General features: G+C 39.7%; 1 protein-coding gene across 2 annotated transcripts in view; it reads left to right on the top strand.

The window, feature by feature from the left end:
- The window catches only part of UBE2D2 (ubiquitin conjugating enzyme E2 D2), a 56804-nt gene that overhangs the window by 26530 nt on the left and 14794 nt on the right, over window positions 1–15480 (top strand). Inside the window, exons 1-2 of one of the 2 annotated variants that reach the window (XM_032425171.1) lie at window positions 13709–13850; window positions 14877–14940. In XM_032425171.1, the coding sequence (XP_032281062.1) occupies window positions 13809–13850; window positions 14877–14940 (106 nt within the window). In that variant the 5' untranslated portion in view covers window positions 13709–13808. Of the gene's footprint in view, window positions 1–13708; window positions 13851–14876; window positions 14941–15480 lie in introns of those variants that run through there. The other variant, XM_032425172.1, reaches the window with a different exon arrangement.

The following is a 15480-nucleotide window of genomic DNA, read 5'->3' as shown; positions in this document are numbered from 1 at the left end:
TTCCCCAGCCTAACTATAGACTTGAATTTTGTCTGGCCTTTTCCCAACTCCTGCTGCTGATGAAGTGGAAATTCTTTTAGAGTGTGAATTTCATTATTGGAAAACAGGAACTGTTCATTTTTCTTGTGATGGTTCTGTAATATCTTCCCCCAAGACACTAATAAATGCTTCTATTACTGTGTAGAAGATACTTGATTAGATGGCATCTCAAGTGATTTCAATGTGGACAAAGAGCTCCTATCTCTAAGCTTACATAAAATGTAATTTTGAAAAGACATTTCTTCAGATGTACCTATTCACACTTTTGTTAATACTGTCTAGTGTCTAGTTTTGAAGGTTGGACTATTCCATAGAGACACAAAAATCTTTTTCTGTCAGTTGGTATTTTGAATAACTTGGTTTGGGCTTTTTTTTTTTTTTTTTTTTTAGTGTATTGTATTTTCTGTGCCTTGATCATTACATGAGGCAGCTTTGCAAATATGTAGCCAGTCTTCTAGCATAGTAAAATTTAATAGTTGACTTTGATCATCCCATTTTATATCAGAGACTGTCAGTCTGTAGGAAGGCTGATTTAACTGGACAAATTCACCATTTTGAACTCCCTGGATTAGTGTTAGAGGACTTGTGAAATGGAAACTGACTATGCTTTGGGATTGAAGAGTAAAGTCTATGAGTATTACTTTTAAATTTCAAGGATTTGGGGTGTCTGGATGCCTCAGTTGGTTAGGCCTCTGCTTTTGGCTCACGTCATGATCCCAGAGCCCTGGGATCAAGCCCCGCATCTGGCTCCCTGTTCCATGGAGGCCTGCTTCTCCCTCTCCTACTCCCCCTGCTTCTCCCTCTCCCACTCCCCTCTCACTGTGTCTCTCTGTCAAATAAATAAAATCTTTAAAAATAAATAAATAAATAAATAAATTTCAAGGACTTACAGTTCTAGGTTAACAGTTTTTATATATTTCAAAACATCAGAGAACCAAAACTTAATCATATGCTACTTACTAAAAATAGTACATGTATTTTTTTAGGGGGTAGAGCATAGTTTTACAGAGTATAATGGGACAGGGCACCTGGGTGTCTCAGATGGTTAAGCGTCTGCCTTCGACTCAGGTCATGATCCCAGGGTCCTGGAATCGAGTCCCACATCAGGCTCCCTGCTCCTTGGGAGCCTGCTTCTTCCTCTGCTTCTCTCTCTCTGTGTCTCTCATGAATAAATAAATAAAATCTTAAAAAAAAAAACAAAAACAGTATAATGGGACATAAGATGTCATTTTTACCTCTTTTTGAGGTCCCCATTGTTCTGCCACTGGAAGTAGCACAGAAATACACCAAGATTAATTATATTAGTATCAGTTCATTTCCCTATTTTCTGTAGCTTGGGACTATGGTACATGATTATTGTTATGGAAAAGCGTGGTGGTGACCTTTGACAAAATAAGTTCTTTAGGTTTCTAGTTTGCTACATAGTTGTCAATTGAGGTGGAATCAGCTGGTGGGGTATACAAGATTCTGGTTACCTGAACGCTAAGAAGGGAGCTTTTCCTGGCCTTTCAGTATTTTCTTTGGAGCAGCTTAGTGAGTGGTGGAATCTTTTGGCATAGGTGCTCCACTAATTGTCTTTTAGCTCATAGACCCTTCCCATCTACCTGGCTATCTGCCACCCTCATTTTGGACATAGAGTACTGAAGAGCATGGACCACTGCTTTAGTAACTGAAAGGAGAGGAAATTTCAAACTCTGATAGGTACCCTGTATACAGTCTAACCTGCCCCGACAACCTAACTACCACTGCTCCTCAGCTCCAGGAGTTGTTAACTGTTTTGCTTTTGGTACCATGTGTGCCTCCTTAATATTTTTGTCCCCCGTTACCTAAGTAGTCTTGTAGAAGAGTTGTGCTTTCCCTGTCCTAACTCTGTCATTTACTAAGTCATTTTCTCCTTTGGCCCTGATTGCCAAAATTCTAAACTTGTACTTTGTTAGGTATAGGATCCCATGGCTGCAGTATCAGAGAATATTATTGCTTTTCCAAGTACTTTAACTTCATTGAATCTGATGCCATCAATTGAAAGATGTATCGTTATTGTATATACTACTAAGAAAGAAAACATACTGCCAATTAAGCTGACATGCCATTGATTGTAATATGCAGTTGGATTTCAGATATATGTATTTTTAAGTATCTTACAAAGAAAGATCTTGTGTTTCTCCAGCTACTTATAATTACTTTGTGTAATTGTAACTATTCTTCAACAGACACTTAATGGGCGCTTCCAGTGGACCAGGCATTGTGCAGAAAGCTAGAGGTCAAGTCCTTATTTTTCATTTAATGTCGAGAGACATTAAATAATCACACAGATAAAAATGAAGTAGGATGAGTTACTAAAGCAGCTTGCACTTCTCCATGATAGTATTTAACAAGAAATTGAGTGGAAATGGGGGATTTCCTAGAAGCACTTCTCCAAAGGCAACATTTGAGTGAAGACTAAAGATGCATGATGTGGGGGATGCAGAGTGTGGAGTATGCCAGACAGACTGTTCCTAGGATCTTGGACTGGTTGAAATTTTTTTCCCCAAGTTTTGAAATAAGTAAATGGTAGTTCATAAAGATAAAATATAAAGTCTAGGGGCACCTGGGTGGCTCAGTTGGTTAAGCGACTGCCTTCGGCTCAGGTCATGATCCCGGAGTCCTGGGATCGAGTCCCACATTGGGCTCCCGGCTCAGCAGGGAGCCTGCTTCTCCCTCTGACCCTCTCCCCTCTCATACTGTTTCTCTCTCTCAAATAAATAAATAAATAAAATCTTAAAAAAAAAATAATAAAGTCTAGGGAAAGTTCTTGATCTTCAATAATGAACAAAGAATATTGTCTTTACTTAGAACATTTCCATCTAAGTGGTTGCTGCCAAAGTGCTCAAAGAAACTTCTTGTTCTTTGGTGTCATCCAGTCTCACCCAAAAATACCTGTTCCAGGGATGCTTGGGTGGCTCAGTTGGTTAAGTGTCAGCTCAAGTCATGATCTCAGGGTCCTGAAATCAAGCCCCACGTCAGGCTTCCTGCTCGGTGGGGAGTTTGCTTCTCCCTCTCCCTCTGTCTCTCCCACCCTTCCCCCCGACTCTCTCTCTCAAATAAATAAGTAAAATTTAAAAAAAAAAAACAAAAAACCTGTTCCATTCAAGTTCAGTAATTAATATATTTTGTATATCACTGTGGACTATTTGGTGACATTATCATTGACTAAGCCAAATAGACTAGACTTCCTCTGGAAGTTTATGCGCTTTTGTTTATCTTCCCATTTGCAAGTGATTCTGTTTGGTACTGTGCTAGGCATTCATCCATTCATTCAAGCATTTGAGTGCCTCTTACATTCTAGTCTCTGGAAAATGGAGTAAAGAATATGATACATCTTATCTCTCACTCGAGGAATTTATAATTAAGGATTCAAGGGGTAGATGTGGGGGTATATGGAAGTTAACTTTTGAAAGTTACAGATGAAAAATTGAACATGAAATATTACTGTATGGTACTATATATGATACTAGATTTGTATAGTACAGTTAATGAATAATATAGCTGCTTGGAGAAAAACGGTTGTCCCTGGGAAATAAAAAATATTTTTTCATCCTGGGGTGCCTGGATGGTGCAGTCGGTTAAATGTCCTACTCTTGGTTTCGGCTCAGGTTGTGATCTCAGGGCTTTGAGATCTAGCCCTGCATCAGGCTCCACACTCAGCTCAGCATGGAGTCTCCTTAAGACTCTCTCTCCCGTGGGGTGCCTGGGTGGCTCAGTCGTTAAGTGTCTGCCTTCGGCTCAGGTCATGGTCCCAGGGTCCTAGGATCGAGCCCCGTATCGGGCTCCCTGCTCAGCGGGAAGCCTGCTTCTCCCTCTCCCACTCCCCCTGCTTGTGTTCCTTCTCTTGCTGTCTCTCTGTCAAATAAATAAATAAAATCTTCAAAAAAAAAAAAAAAAAGACTCTCTCTCCCTCTTCCCCTCTCCCCCTCAAATAAATAAATAAATAAATCTTTAAAATATGTGTAATGGTGCGCCTTGGTGGCTCAGTCGGTTAAGTGTCTGCCTTCAGCTTGGGTCATGATTCTGGAGTCCCGGGATTGAGCCCCACATCAGGCTCCTGCTCAGCGGGGAATCTGCTTCTCCCTTTCTCTCTTCCTCAAATAAATAAATAAGATATTTAAAAAAATAAAATAACAAAATAAGATATATATTTTTTTCATCCTAAAAAAAAACCGGTATGTGAACATTAATTTTCTTAATTGGAAGTGTTTAGTGTTGTTGTGTTTTAACAAAACCATAACTGTGCTATTGTGAAGACAGGTTAAAGTAAACTGAGTTCTTGCCTTTTTAAAAATAATTTTTAGGGACACCTGACTGGCTCGGTTGTTGGAGCATGTGACTCTTGATCACAACCACAATGAGATACCACCTCACACCATAAGTCAGGAAACAACAGATGTTGGCGAGGATGTGGAGAAAGGGGAACCCTCCCACACTGTTGGTGGGAATGCAAACTGGTGCAGCCACTCTGGAAAACAGTATGAAGGTTCCTCAAAAACTTGAAAATAGAGCTACTCTGTGACCCAGCAATTGCACTACTGGGTATTTACCCCAAAGATACCAATGTAGTGATCCAAAGGGGCACATGCACCCCAATGTTTAGAGCAGCAGTGTCCACAATAGCCAAACTATGGAAAGAGCCTAGATGTCCATCAACAGATGAATGGATAAAGAAGATGTGGTGTATATATACAATGGAATATTATGCAGCCATCAAAAAAAAAATATGAAATCTTGCCATTTGCAACTATGTGATTGGAACTAGAGGGTATTATGCTAAGTGAAATACGTCAATCAGAGAAAGACAATTATATGGTTTCACTGATATGTGGAATTTGAGAAACAAGGCAGAAGATCATAGGGGAAGAGAGGAAAAAATGAAACATGACAACACCAGAGAGGGAGACAAACCGTAAGAGACTCTTAATCTCAGGAAACAAACTGAGAGTTGCTGGAGTGGAGGGGAGTGGGAGAGATGGGGTGGCTGGGTGATGGACAGTGGGGTGGGTATGTGTTGTGGTTAGCGCTGTGTATTGTATAAGACTGATGAATCACAGACCTATGCCCCTGAAACAAATAATATACATTAATAATAATAAAAAAAAAAGAGTAGGTTGCTCAACTGACTGAGTCAGCAGGCACCCCAGACTCTTGAATTTTCTTATAAGGATGTGGATTATAAAATTTCCCAAACTTTTTTGACCCCTACACTTATAATTAAACCATCCTGTGTAAATTTCTGTTACAGTTTAACTTCCTTGTTTTACAGTTGTAAAACTCTGGTCTGGAGAAGTTGAATGACTTGCTTAAAGTTATCTAAGTTCAGAATAATGAAAAAGCATCAAAGAATGTTAATTAAGACTTAGAAAACCTGAATTCTGCCTTTTGTCCCTACTGATATTGGCAAGAACATAAACAGGTTATGGAATAACTGTTATCATTCTTACAGAAATTTATTTTCATTAATATGCTTACAAATGAGATGGTTGGTTTTCAATATTTGTAGTATAAAAATATCCATGTGATTTTTTTGGTAGACCTATTATTGAAAGGAAGGACATGTAGAATTTTTTACAAACTTAGAAAATAGCCATCCATGTAGACATTTAGAAGAAAATTCCACTTTAGTCATTGAAACGTTAACTATAGAGTTGATAAGACATTTATAATTAAAAAGAAGTTTCCCTCAAGCACCAACACATTTTCTGGTGATACCTAAGAAACATATATCCCAGATATCTGTAGTAGAAGGTGATGATTAAAGTGTTCTTACACATTTAATGATTGTGGGCGAGAAATGTGCTGCTAATCTGGACCTGAAGAAGCGTTATCAAATGGTGGTGAATGAAGGTTCAAATGGGGGACAGTGTCTGTCATGTTTATCTCCCATGTTTTTGGAGGTGAGCAGATGAATTGGTCTCCTAATTAAGCATGTTTTAGGGGTAATTTTCCCTTCTCTAGACATTGATCAACTTTGCAAGTTCTAATTTGTTGAACAGTGAGTACAGCACACTTATTTTTGCATATGTGTATAGATTGAGGAAATAATTTTAAACACCCATACATTATAAAGAGCATTATTGCATGGTTTAAAGTGGGATGTGGTACTTTTTCTAGTTAAATTGAAGCAGTATTTAGAAAAATTTGTGTATGCAAGAATAAGAATATTTACCAAAGCATTGTGATAGTGAAAAATAGGAAATAAATGCCAGTCATCTAAAGAAAGAAACTATTGGGGTGCCTAGGTGGCTCAGTCAGTTAAGCATCCAACTATTCATTTCTGCTCAGGTCATGATCAGGGTCATGAGATCGAGCCCTCATCCGGCTCTGCACTCATTGGAGACTCTGAGATTTTTCTCCTTTCCCCTCTGCTCCTCCCTGCTCACTCTCTCTCAAATAAATAAAATTAAAAAAAAAAAAAATTTAAAAATGGGGCGCCTGGGTGGTGACTCAGTTGGTTAGGCATCTGCCTTTGGCTCAGGTCATGATCCCAGGGTCCTGGGATTGAGCCCCACATCGGGCTCCTTGCTCAGCGGGAAGCCTGCTTCTTCCTCTCCCACTCCCCCTGCTTGTGTTCCCTCTCTCACTGTCTCTCTCTCTCTGTCAATTAAATAAATAAATAAATAAATAAATAAATAAATAAATCTTTTTAAAAAATAAAAAGAGAGAAAAGAAAAAGACCCACCACGAACCTACCACCCAGTTTTGCCCAATATTAATATTGCCATATTAACTTTTTTTTTAAGATTTTATTTATTTATTTGAGAGAGAATGAGAGTGAGAGAGAGAGAGAGCATGAGAAGGGGGAGGGTCAGAGGGAGAAGCAGACTCCCCGCTGAGCAGGGAGCCCAATGTGGGAGTCGATCCTGGGACTCCAGGATCATGACCTGAGCCGCTTAACCAACCGAGCCACCCAGGCACCCTGCCATATTAACTCTGATCTTTAAGAAGCTCCCTGTGGGGTGCCTGGGTGGCTCAGTCGTTAAGCGTCTGCCTTCGGCTCAGGTCATGATCCCAGGGTCCTGGGATCGAGTCCCACATCGGGCTCCCTCCTCGAGGGGAAGCCTGCTTCTCCCTCTCCCACTCCCGCTGCTTGTGTTCCTGCTCTCGCTATCTCTGTCTCTGTCAAATAAATAAATAAAATCTTTAAAATTAAAAAAAAAAAAAAAAAAGAAGCTCCCTGTGTATCCGTGAAGTAATGATCACCTTGAATTTAGTATTTATCATTTCCTTGCATTCTTTTTATTCTTCCATGTGTCCTTAAACAATGTAGTGTTGTTATCATGTTTTTAAATGTTTATTTTATTTTATTTTTTTAAAGATTTTATTTATTCATTCAAGACACAGAGAGAGAGAGAGAGAGAGAGCACAAGCAGGGGGAGAGGCAGAGGGAGAAGCAGGCTCCCCGCTGAGCCAGGAGCCGGATGTGGGGCTCGATCCCAGGACCCTGGGATCATGACCTGAGCCGAAGGCGGATGCTTAACCATCTGAGCCACCCAGGTGCCCCTAAACGTTTATTTTAAAAGTGTCACATTGGGGCACCTGGGTGGCTCAGTCAGTTAAGTGACTGCCTTCAGCTTGGGTCATGATCCAGGAGTCCTGGAATCCAAGCTCCCATAATAAGACCTTTCTTTTAATATTTTTTAGATTTCAAGGGGTGCCTGGGTGACACAGTCAGTTAAGCATCCAACTCTTGGTTTTGGCTCAGGTCATGGTCTCAGGATCGTGAGATTGAGCCCCACCTTAGGCTCCATGCTCTATGTGGAGTCTGCTTAGGACTCTCTTTTCCTCTCCCCCGCCTCTCCCCACCTCTCAGAAATAAATAAATCAATCTTTACTATTTTTTAGATTTCAAGGAAAGTTCAAATATAAAATCTTTTTGGAAATGAAGCATTCTTGGGGCGCCTGGTTGGCTCAGTCAGTGGAGAATGCGACTCTTAATCTCAGGATCATGAGTTCAGGCCCACTGGGCATGGAGCCTACTTAAAAAAAAAAAAGGAAGAAAGAAAAAAAAATTGAGTATTCTCTACCTTAACTGTCAGTGTCCTCCACCCTCTTTTCCTTAAAATTTTAAATATATGCTTTATTCCTCTCTTGTTCTTTCTACAGAAAAGTTTTTCAGTAAACAGATTCCTTGATTTTTGGTTTTGTCTTAGCCCCACTCTCATTCCCAGTAATGTATAATTTGCTGTTTGATATACAAGATGAATCTAAATACAGTTTCTTTTAGAATAAGAAGTCAAAGAAATTAATATATAGATATAAAGCCAAATGTTAAAAAACTCTCTGATATATTAGGGTATTTCTTCTGCCAAAGTTATCTGTTTAGATCAGTGCCTTTATTAAATTTTAAGATTCAATTTCAGTTTCATCTTGATGCAAAGACATCAAATTGTGTAGCTTCTATATTTATTCAATGTAACTGGGTTTTCACTATTTGATTACCCTCTAAATGGTTACAACTTTTAATAGCTGTTTTATTTTAATCCAGATTTACAGTCAAAACTGGTAATTTCTTTTTCAAATAGGCAATAAATACACTTGTTATACAATTTAAAAGGTATAAAGGAAATACATAGAGTTCCCATTCTTACCCCTAAAGCAGGCTTTCCTTCCTGAAGGCAAGTACATAATGAGCTTTTGGGGGGAGACAAAATTTATGTGCAAATTTTCAGCTGTGCAGGGGTTCGGTACTCCTAACCCCCAAGCTGTTCAGGGGTCAGCTGTACTGTTAACTAATTTCTTGTGTATTCTTAGGAGATATTTTATGCATATAGAAAGATGGATGGAGGAGTGCCTGGCTGGTTCAGTCGGTAGAGCATGGGATTCTTGATATTGGGGCTGTGAGTTCAAGCCCCATGTTGGATATAGAGATTACTTTAAAAAAAATAAAATCTTTAAAAAAAAACAAAAAAAGAAAGATGGATGCTTTAAAAAAAAAAACCTTTGATTTATATATATTACATACAATAAAATTCAACAATTTTAAGTATACAGTATGTTTGAGTTTTGATAAATATATACAGTTATGCACTCTGCCAAAATTATCATATAGAACATTTCCATCACCTCCCAAATTTTTCTCATGTCCTTTTGTAGTTAGTCCCCTCCAGCTCCCTCCAGCCCCTGGAACTATTGATCTGTTTTCTGTCTCTATAAGTTTGCCTTTTCTAAAATGTCATTATCAGTAGAATAATATAAAATGTAGTCTTTTTATATCTGATTTCTTTCACTTAGCATTATGCTTTTGAGATTCATCCATATCAGTGCCTTGAACCAAGGAAATGTTGAATGAGTGTTAAGTGTCTATTAGCATAAGTTTGGATGAGGTTTTTAAAATTAATTATATCATACTGGCTCATGAAACGGACTGATGGATCTTATATTCAACTTAGAGAAGTCTTAGCTCTTGATGTTAAACCTTGCTGTTCCTTCAAGATGGAAAAAGATGACTTAATGTGAGAGCAAAATACTAAAGCACAAATAAAATTCCATTTAATGTACATGGTGGGACGTCAGAATAACTTGTTTGGTTCAAGTTTTATTTTAATAGCAACTTATTACTATATTAAAAAAAATAGGGGCACCTGGGTGGCTCAATTGGTTAAGCATCTGCCTTCGGCTCAGGTCATGATCCGAGGGTCCTGGGATCAAGCCCCATGTCGGGCTCCCTCCTCAGTGGGGAGTCTGTTCTCCCTCTCCCTCTGCCACTCCCCCCGCTTGTGCGCACTCTCTCTCTGTATGTTAAATGAATAAATAAAATCTTTAAAAAAAAATAGATATCTGGGACACCTGGGTGGCTCAGTTGGTTAAGTATCTACCTTTGGCTCAGGTCATGATCCCAGGGTCCTGGGATCGAGTCCCGCATTGGGCTTCTTGCTCAGTGGGGAGCCTGCTTCTCCCTCTGCCTGTCGCTCCCTCTGCTTGTGCTCTCTGGCTTGCTCACTCTCTCTCTCAAATAAATAAATAAATAAAATCTTAAAAAAAAATGGGGGTCGCCTGGGTGGCTCAGTCATTAAGCGTCTCTGCCTTGGGCTCCCGTCATGATCCCAGGGTCCTGCTTCTCCTCCCACTCCCCCTGCTTGTGTTCCCATTCTCGCTATGTCTCTCTGTCAAATAAATAAATAAAATCTTTAAAAAAAAATAGATCATTTTCGGGGCACCGGGCTGGCTCAGTCAGAAGAACATGCAACTCTTGATCTCGGGGTTGTGAGTTTAAGCCCCATGTTTTGTATAGAGATTACTAAAGAAAATAATTTAAAAAATAGGTGACTTTATGTTTTAAATCAAGCAAGTGTTCTTAGTTATACTGACCTGTATTAGAAGTAACATTTGGGAATGGGAACTGTACAATGGGTTTTTTCTTTTTTTAAGTAATCTCTCCCCCCTACTTAGGGCTCAAACTCACAACCCCAAGATTCAGAGTTGCATGCTGTTCTGACTGAGCCAGCCGGGTGCCCCAGTTATTTTTCTTGAGATGGGCAAGGAAAAAATAAATAAACTTAAAAAAAAATACAAAACTTTCTTTCTTTCTTTTTTTTTAAAGATTTTATTTATTTATTTGACAGAGAGAGAGAGACAGCGAGAGAGGGAACACAAGCAGGGAGATTGGGAGAGGGAGAAGCAGGCTTCCGGCTGAGCAGGGAGCCCGATGCAGGGCTCGATCCCAGGACCCTGGGATGATGACCTGAGCTGAAGGCAGACGCTTAACGACTGAGCCACCCAGGTGCCCCCAGAACTTTATTTCTGTAGTCTGTGCTTTGTCCTCCAAGCTTACAGGTAGGACACTACAGAATAACTGATGTACCAAAATGACTGGTTGAGTAAGTTAACTCAGAGGAAGGGACTTATAGAAATAACTATGTGCTGTACATTAAAAGCTATATAATATTTGGAATGTTAAATCATACCTTCATAGAACTCATTAATAAGCTTCTAAATAGTTTTTTTTTTTTTTTTTTTTTTTTTAGATTGAAGTTTAGGCGACATACAGTATTATATTAGTTTCAGGGGTAGAGCATAGTGATTGGACATTTAAATGCATTATGAAATGCTCACCATGATAAATGTAGTTACCATTTGTCACCATACAAAGTTATTACAATATTATTGCCTATATTCCCTATGCTGTACTTCACATCCTTGTGATTTATCTGTTTCGTAACTGGAAGTTTGTACCTTCTAATCACCTTCACCTATTTTTGTCCACCTCCCGCACACCCCTCCTCTTACAGCTTCAGGTTTATTCCCTGTATTTATGAGTCTGTTTCTGTGTTGTTTTGTTTCTTTATCTGTTTTGTTTTTTAGATTCCACGTATAAGTGAAATCATATGGTATTTGTCTTCCTCTGTCTGACTTATTTCACTTAGCATTAATACCCTCTAGGTCTGTCCATGTTGTTGCAAATGACAAGATTCCATTACTTTTTTGGCTGAATAATACTCCATTGTATATATATATTCCACATCATCGTTAGCCATTCATCTATTGATGGATACTTTGTTCGTTTCTGTATCTTGGCTATTGTGAATAATGCTGTAGTAAACATTAGGGGAGCATATATCATTTACAGTTAGTGTTTTCATTTTCTTTGAGTAAATACCCAGAAGTGAAATTGCTGGATCGTATGATATTTCTATTTTTAATTTTTTGAGGAACCTCCATAATGTTTTTCTTAAAGTGGCTGCATCTGTTTACATTCCTAGCAGCAGTGCACAACAATTCCCTTTTCTCTGCATCCTCACCATGTTATGTCTTGTCTTTTTTTGTTTGTTTGTTTTAGATTTATTTGAGAGAGAGTGTACAACACACAGAGGGAGAGGGAGAAGCAGACTCCCCGCTGAACAGGGAGCTCTGTGTGGGGCTGGACCCCAGGATGCTGGGATCATGACCTGAGCTGAAAGCAGATACTTAACGGACTGAGCCACCCAGGCGCCCCTGTCTTGTCTTTTTGATACTAGCCATTCTGATCAGTGTGAGGTGTTAGCTCATTGTGGTTTTGATTTGCATTTCCATCATGATTAGTGATATTGAGCATCTTTTCATGTGCCTGTTGGCCATTTATATATCTTCTTTGGAAAAATACCTATTCAGGTCCTCTGCCCATTTTTTAATCACACTGGGGGTTTTTTGGTGTTGAGTTGTATGAATTCTTTATATATTTTGGATATAACCCTTATCAGATCAGTCATTTGCAAATATCTTCTCCCATTCAGTAGGTTGCCTTTTTTGTTGTTGTTGATGGTTTCCTTTGCTATGCAAAAACTTTTAAGTTTGATATAGTCCCAGTTGTTTATTTTTGTTTTTGTTGCCCTTGCCTGAAGATACAGATCCAAAACATACTGCTAAGACAGATGTCCAGGAGTATACTGCCTACGTTTTAGGAGTTTTGTGGTTTCGGGTCTTAATCTTTTAAGTCTTTAATCCATTTTGAGTTTATTTTTGTGTATGGTGTAAGAAAGAGGTCCAGTTTCATTCTTTTGCACGTAGCTGCCCAGTTTTCCATTTATTGAAGAGACTGTCTTTTCTTCATTGTGTATCCTTGCCTCCTTTGTTGTAGATTAATTGACCATATAAGCATGAGTTTATTTCTGAGCTCTGAATAGTGCTTTGTTGTTGTTGCTGTTGTTTTAGAGGGAGAGGGGGGCGGGAAGGGGCAGAGGGAGAAAGAGAGTCTTAAGCAGGCTCCACGCCCAGCACGGAGCTTGATACGGGGCTCAATATCACAACCCTGAGGTCATGAGCTGAAATCAAGAGTTGGAAGTTTATGGGGCGCCTGGGTGGCTCAGTCGTTAAGCATCTGCCTTCGGCTCAGGTCATGGTCCCAGGGTCCTGGGATCGAGCCCCACATCGGGCTCTCCCCTCAGCAGGAGGCCTGCTTCTCCCTCTCCCACTCCCCCTGCTTGTGTTCCGTCTCTCGCTGTCTCTTTGTCAAATAAATAAATAAAATATTAAAAAAAAAAAAGAATCGGACGTCTAACTGAGCCACCCAGGAGCCCCACGGGCTCTGAATACTTTCTATTGTACTTTTAAAATGCTAGATTTTACTGTTTTTACTTTTGTCATTTAAAAATATAATCTGGGGTACCTGTCTGGCTCAGTTGGTTGAACATGCAACTCTTGATCTCAAGGTCATGAGTTTGAGCCCCACGTTGGGTATAGAGATTACTTTAAAAAAAATTTTTTTAATTAAAAACATAATCCAGGGCACATGGGTGGCTCAGTCCATTAAGTGTCTGCCTTCGGCTCAGGTCATGATCCCAGAGTCCTGGGATCAAGTTCCGCATCGGGCTCCCTGCTTGACGGGGTGTCTGCTTCTCCTTCTACCCTTCTCTCCTGCTTGTGCTTTCTCTCTGTCAAATAAATAAATAAAATCTTTAAAAAAAATCATAATCTAAAACTAGCCCTTGTTTTTTTGTTTTTTTTAAGATTTTATCTTTATTTGAGACAGAGAGAGACAGTGAGAGAGGGAACACAAGCAGGGGGAGTGGGAGAGGGAGAAGCAGGCCTCCCGCCGAACAGGGAGCCCGATGCGGGGCTCGATCCCAGGACCCTGGGATCATGACCTGAGCCAAAGGCAGACACCTAACCGACTGTGCCACCCAGGTGCCCCACTAGCCCTTGTTTTTAATCTCCAATACCAAGCCAAGAGGGAAAGGAATAGAATATGATTTCCTGCCTTGTGGTTTTTTTCAGGAATTCCCACCCAATAACAATTCTCAAGTTTGTGGGCTCTTAATGTTAAAATGGCGAAGAAGCTGGTATCTGGTTGTAGAGCATTACTACAGGTAGATCTGTCTCTGACTACAAAATTTTGTGATGGGCTTTATTACTTCAGCCTTTTTAATATATCCAGCCTTTTCAGTATATCCCTTTTTAAATTTTTTCAACTACGTTTGGAACCCTGGTAGTCCATATCAGCTGAAAAGATACCAACATCTTGTCAGATTGTCTCATATCATTTGAAACATTGATGACTTCAAGAACTCATCCTAAGGGTAACCTAATAGTTTTCTGGTTCAAAAACTAGCCTTGAAATTCAACTTCTTTTTTGAAAACTAGTAATTTTTTTACTTTAAAACCATTGTTATAGCTCTTTAGTATATAATACATGTTTACTTTCCTTATAGTTACTTATTAAACTCTGAACAAAGCAAAGATGACCCACTTTTTAAACATACATTTGCATTCAAGAATCCAAAATACTGGGGCACCTGGGTGGCTCAGTCATTTAAGCGTCTGACTCTTGATTTCGGCTCAGGTCATGATCTCAGGGTTGTGAGATCGAGCCCCACATTGGGCTCTTTGGTGGGTGTGGAGTCTGCTTAAGATTCTGTCTCTCCGGGGCACCTGGGTGGCTCAGTCATTAAGCGTGTGCCTTCGGCTTGGGTCATGATCCCGGGGTCCTGGGATCGAGCCCCGCATCGGGCTCCCTTCTCAGCCGGGAGCCTGCTTCTCCTGCTCCCCCCTGCTTGTGTTTCCTCTCTAGCTGTCTCTCTCTGTGTGTCAAATAAATCAATAAAATCTTTAAAAAAAAAAAAAAAAAGATTCTCTCTCTCTCCCCTTCCCCCCCCCCCAAAAAAGAAGAATCCAAAATACTCTGGTTTCTCTTCAGATCATATAAATCTTTCGCCTTTGCCCAAAATACTTTAACTTAAAGATTCGCAAATCCATCCCTCTCTGACTTTGGAGGAGTATTCCTTAAAAAAAATTTTAGTAGTGGGATAGACAATATTGGTATGAGTGAAAATTTTATTAATTGGTTAAAGTTACATTTATGTTGAATATATTTCTTTTCTTTCTATTTTCTTAAGGAATTGAATGACCTGGCACGGGACCCCCCAGCACAGTGTTCAGCAGGTCCTGTTGGAGATGATAGTAAGTATTTAAAAGGAATGATGGAGTAAAACTGCATAACCATCTGCCTCTGGGGAACTCTGGGACTGATGAATATATCTCTTAAGATTATTTTTTGTGTGAAAACACAATTATGCTGCAGGAAGAGGCAGTGTTTACCCTTACTTATCCACGAAAGATGCAGTTCTATATGTATCCCATCTTCGGGGCGCCTGGGTGGCTCAGTCGTTAAGCGTCTGCCTTCGGCTCAGGTCATGATCCCAGGGTCCTGGGATCGAGCCCTGCATCGAGCTCTCTGCTCGGCGGAAAGCCTGCTTCTCCCTCTCCCCCTCCCTCTGCTTGTGTTCCCTCTCTCGCTGTGTCTCTCTGTCAAATAAATAAAACCTTTAAAAAAAAAATACTGTATATATGTATCCCATCTTCTTCTGTAGTATTAATTTTGAACCTTTTTTGCCAGATATTGTCTGTGTAGTTGTTCTAATCCCTTCCTACGTATCCTTCAACTCTTCTGGGTATTTTCCTGGGGTCAAATATTTGAGGTTTTACTTACAACTAGCTATT

The sequence above is a fragment of the Phoca vitulina genome, unplaced genomic scaffold (genome assembly GCF_004348235.1).
Source record: "Phoca vitulina isolate PV1807 unplaced genomic scaffold, GSC_HSeal_1.0 scaffold32, whole genome shotgun sequence".
NCBI classification, from domain to species: Eukaryota; Metazoa; Chordata; class Mammalia; order Carnivora; family Phocidae; genus Phoca; species Phoca vitulina.
The sequence above is the reverse complement of the archived record's forward strand: the minus strand, read 5'-3'. Positions and strand labels throughout refer to the sequence as shown.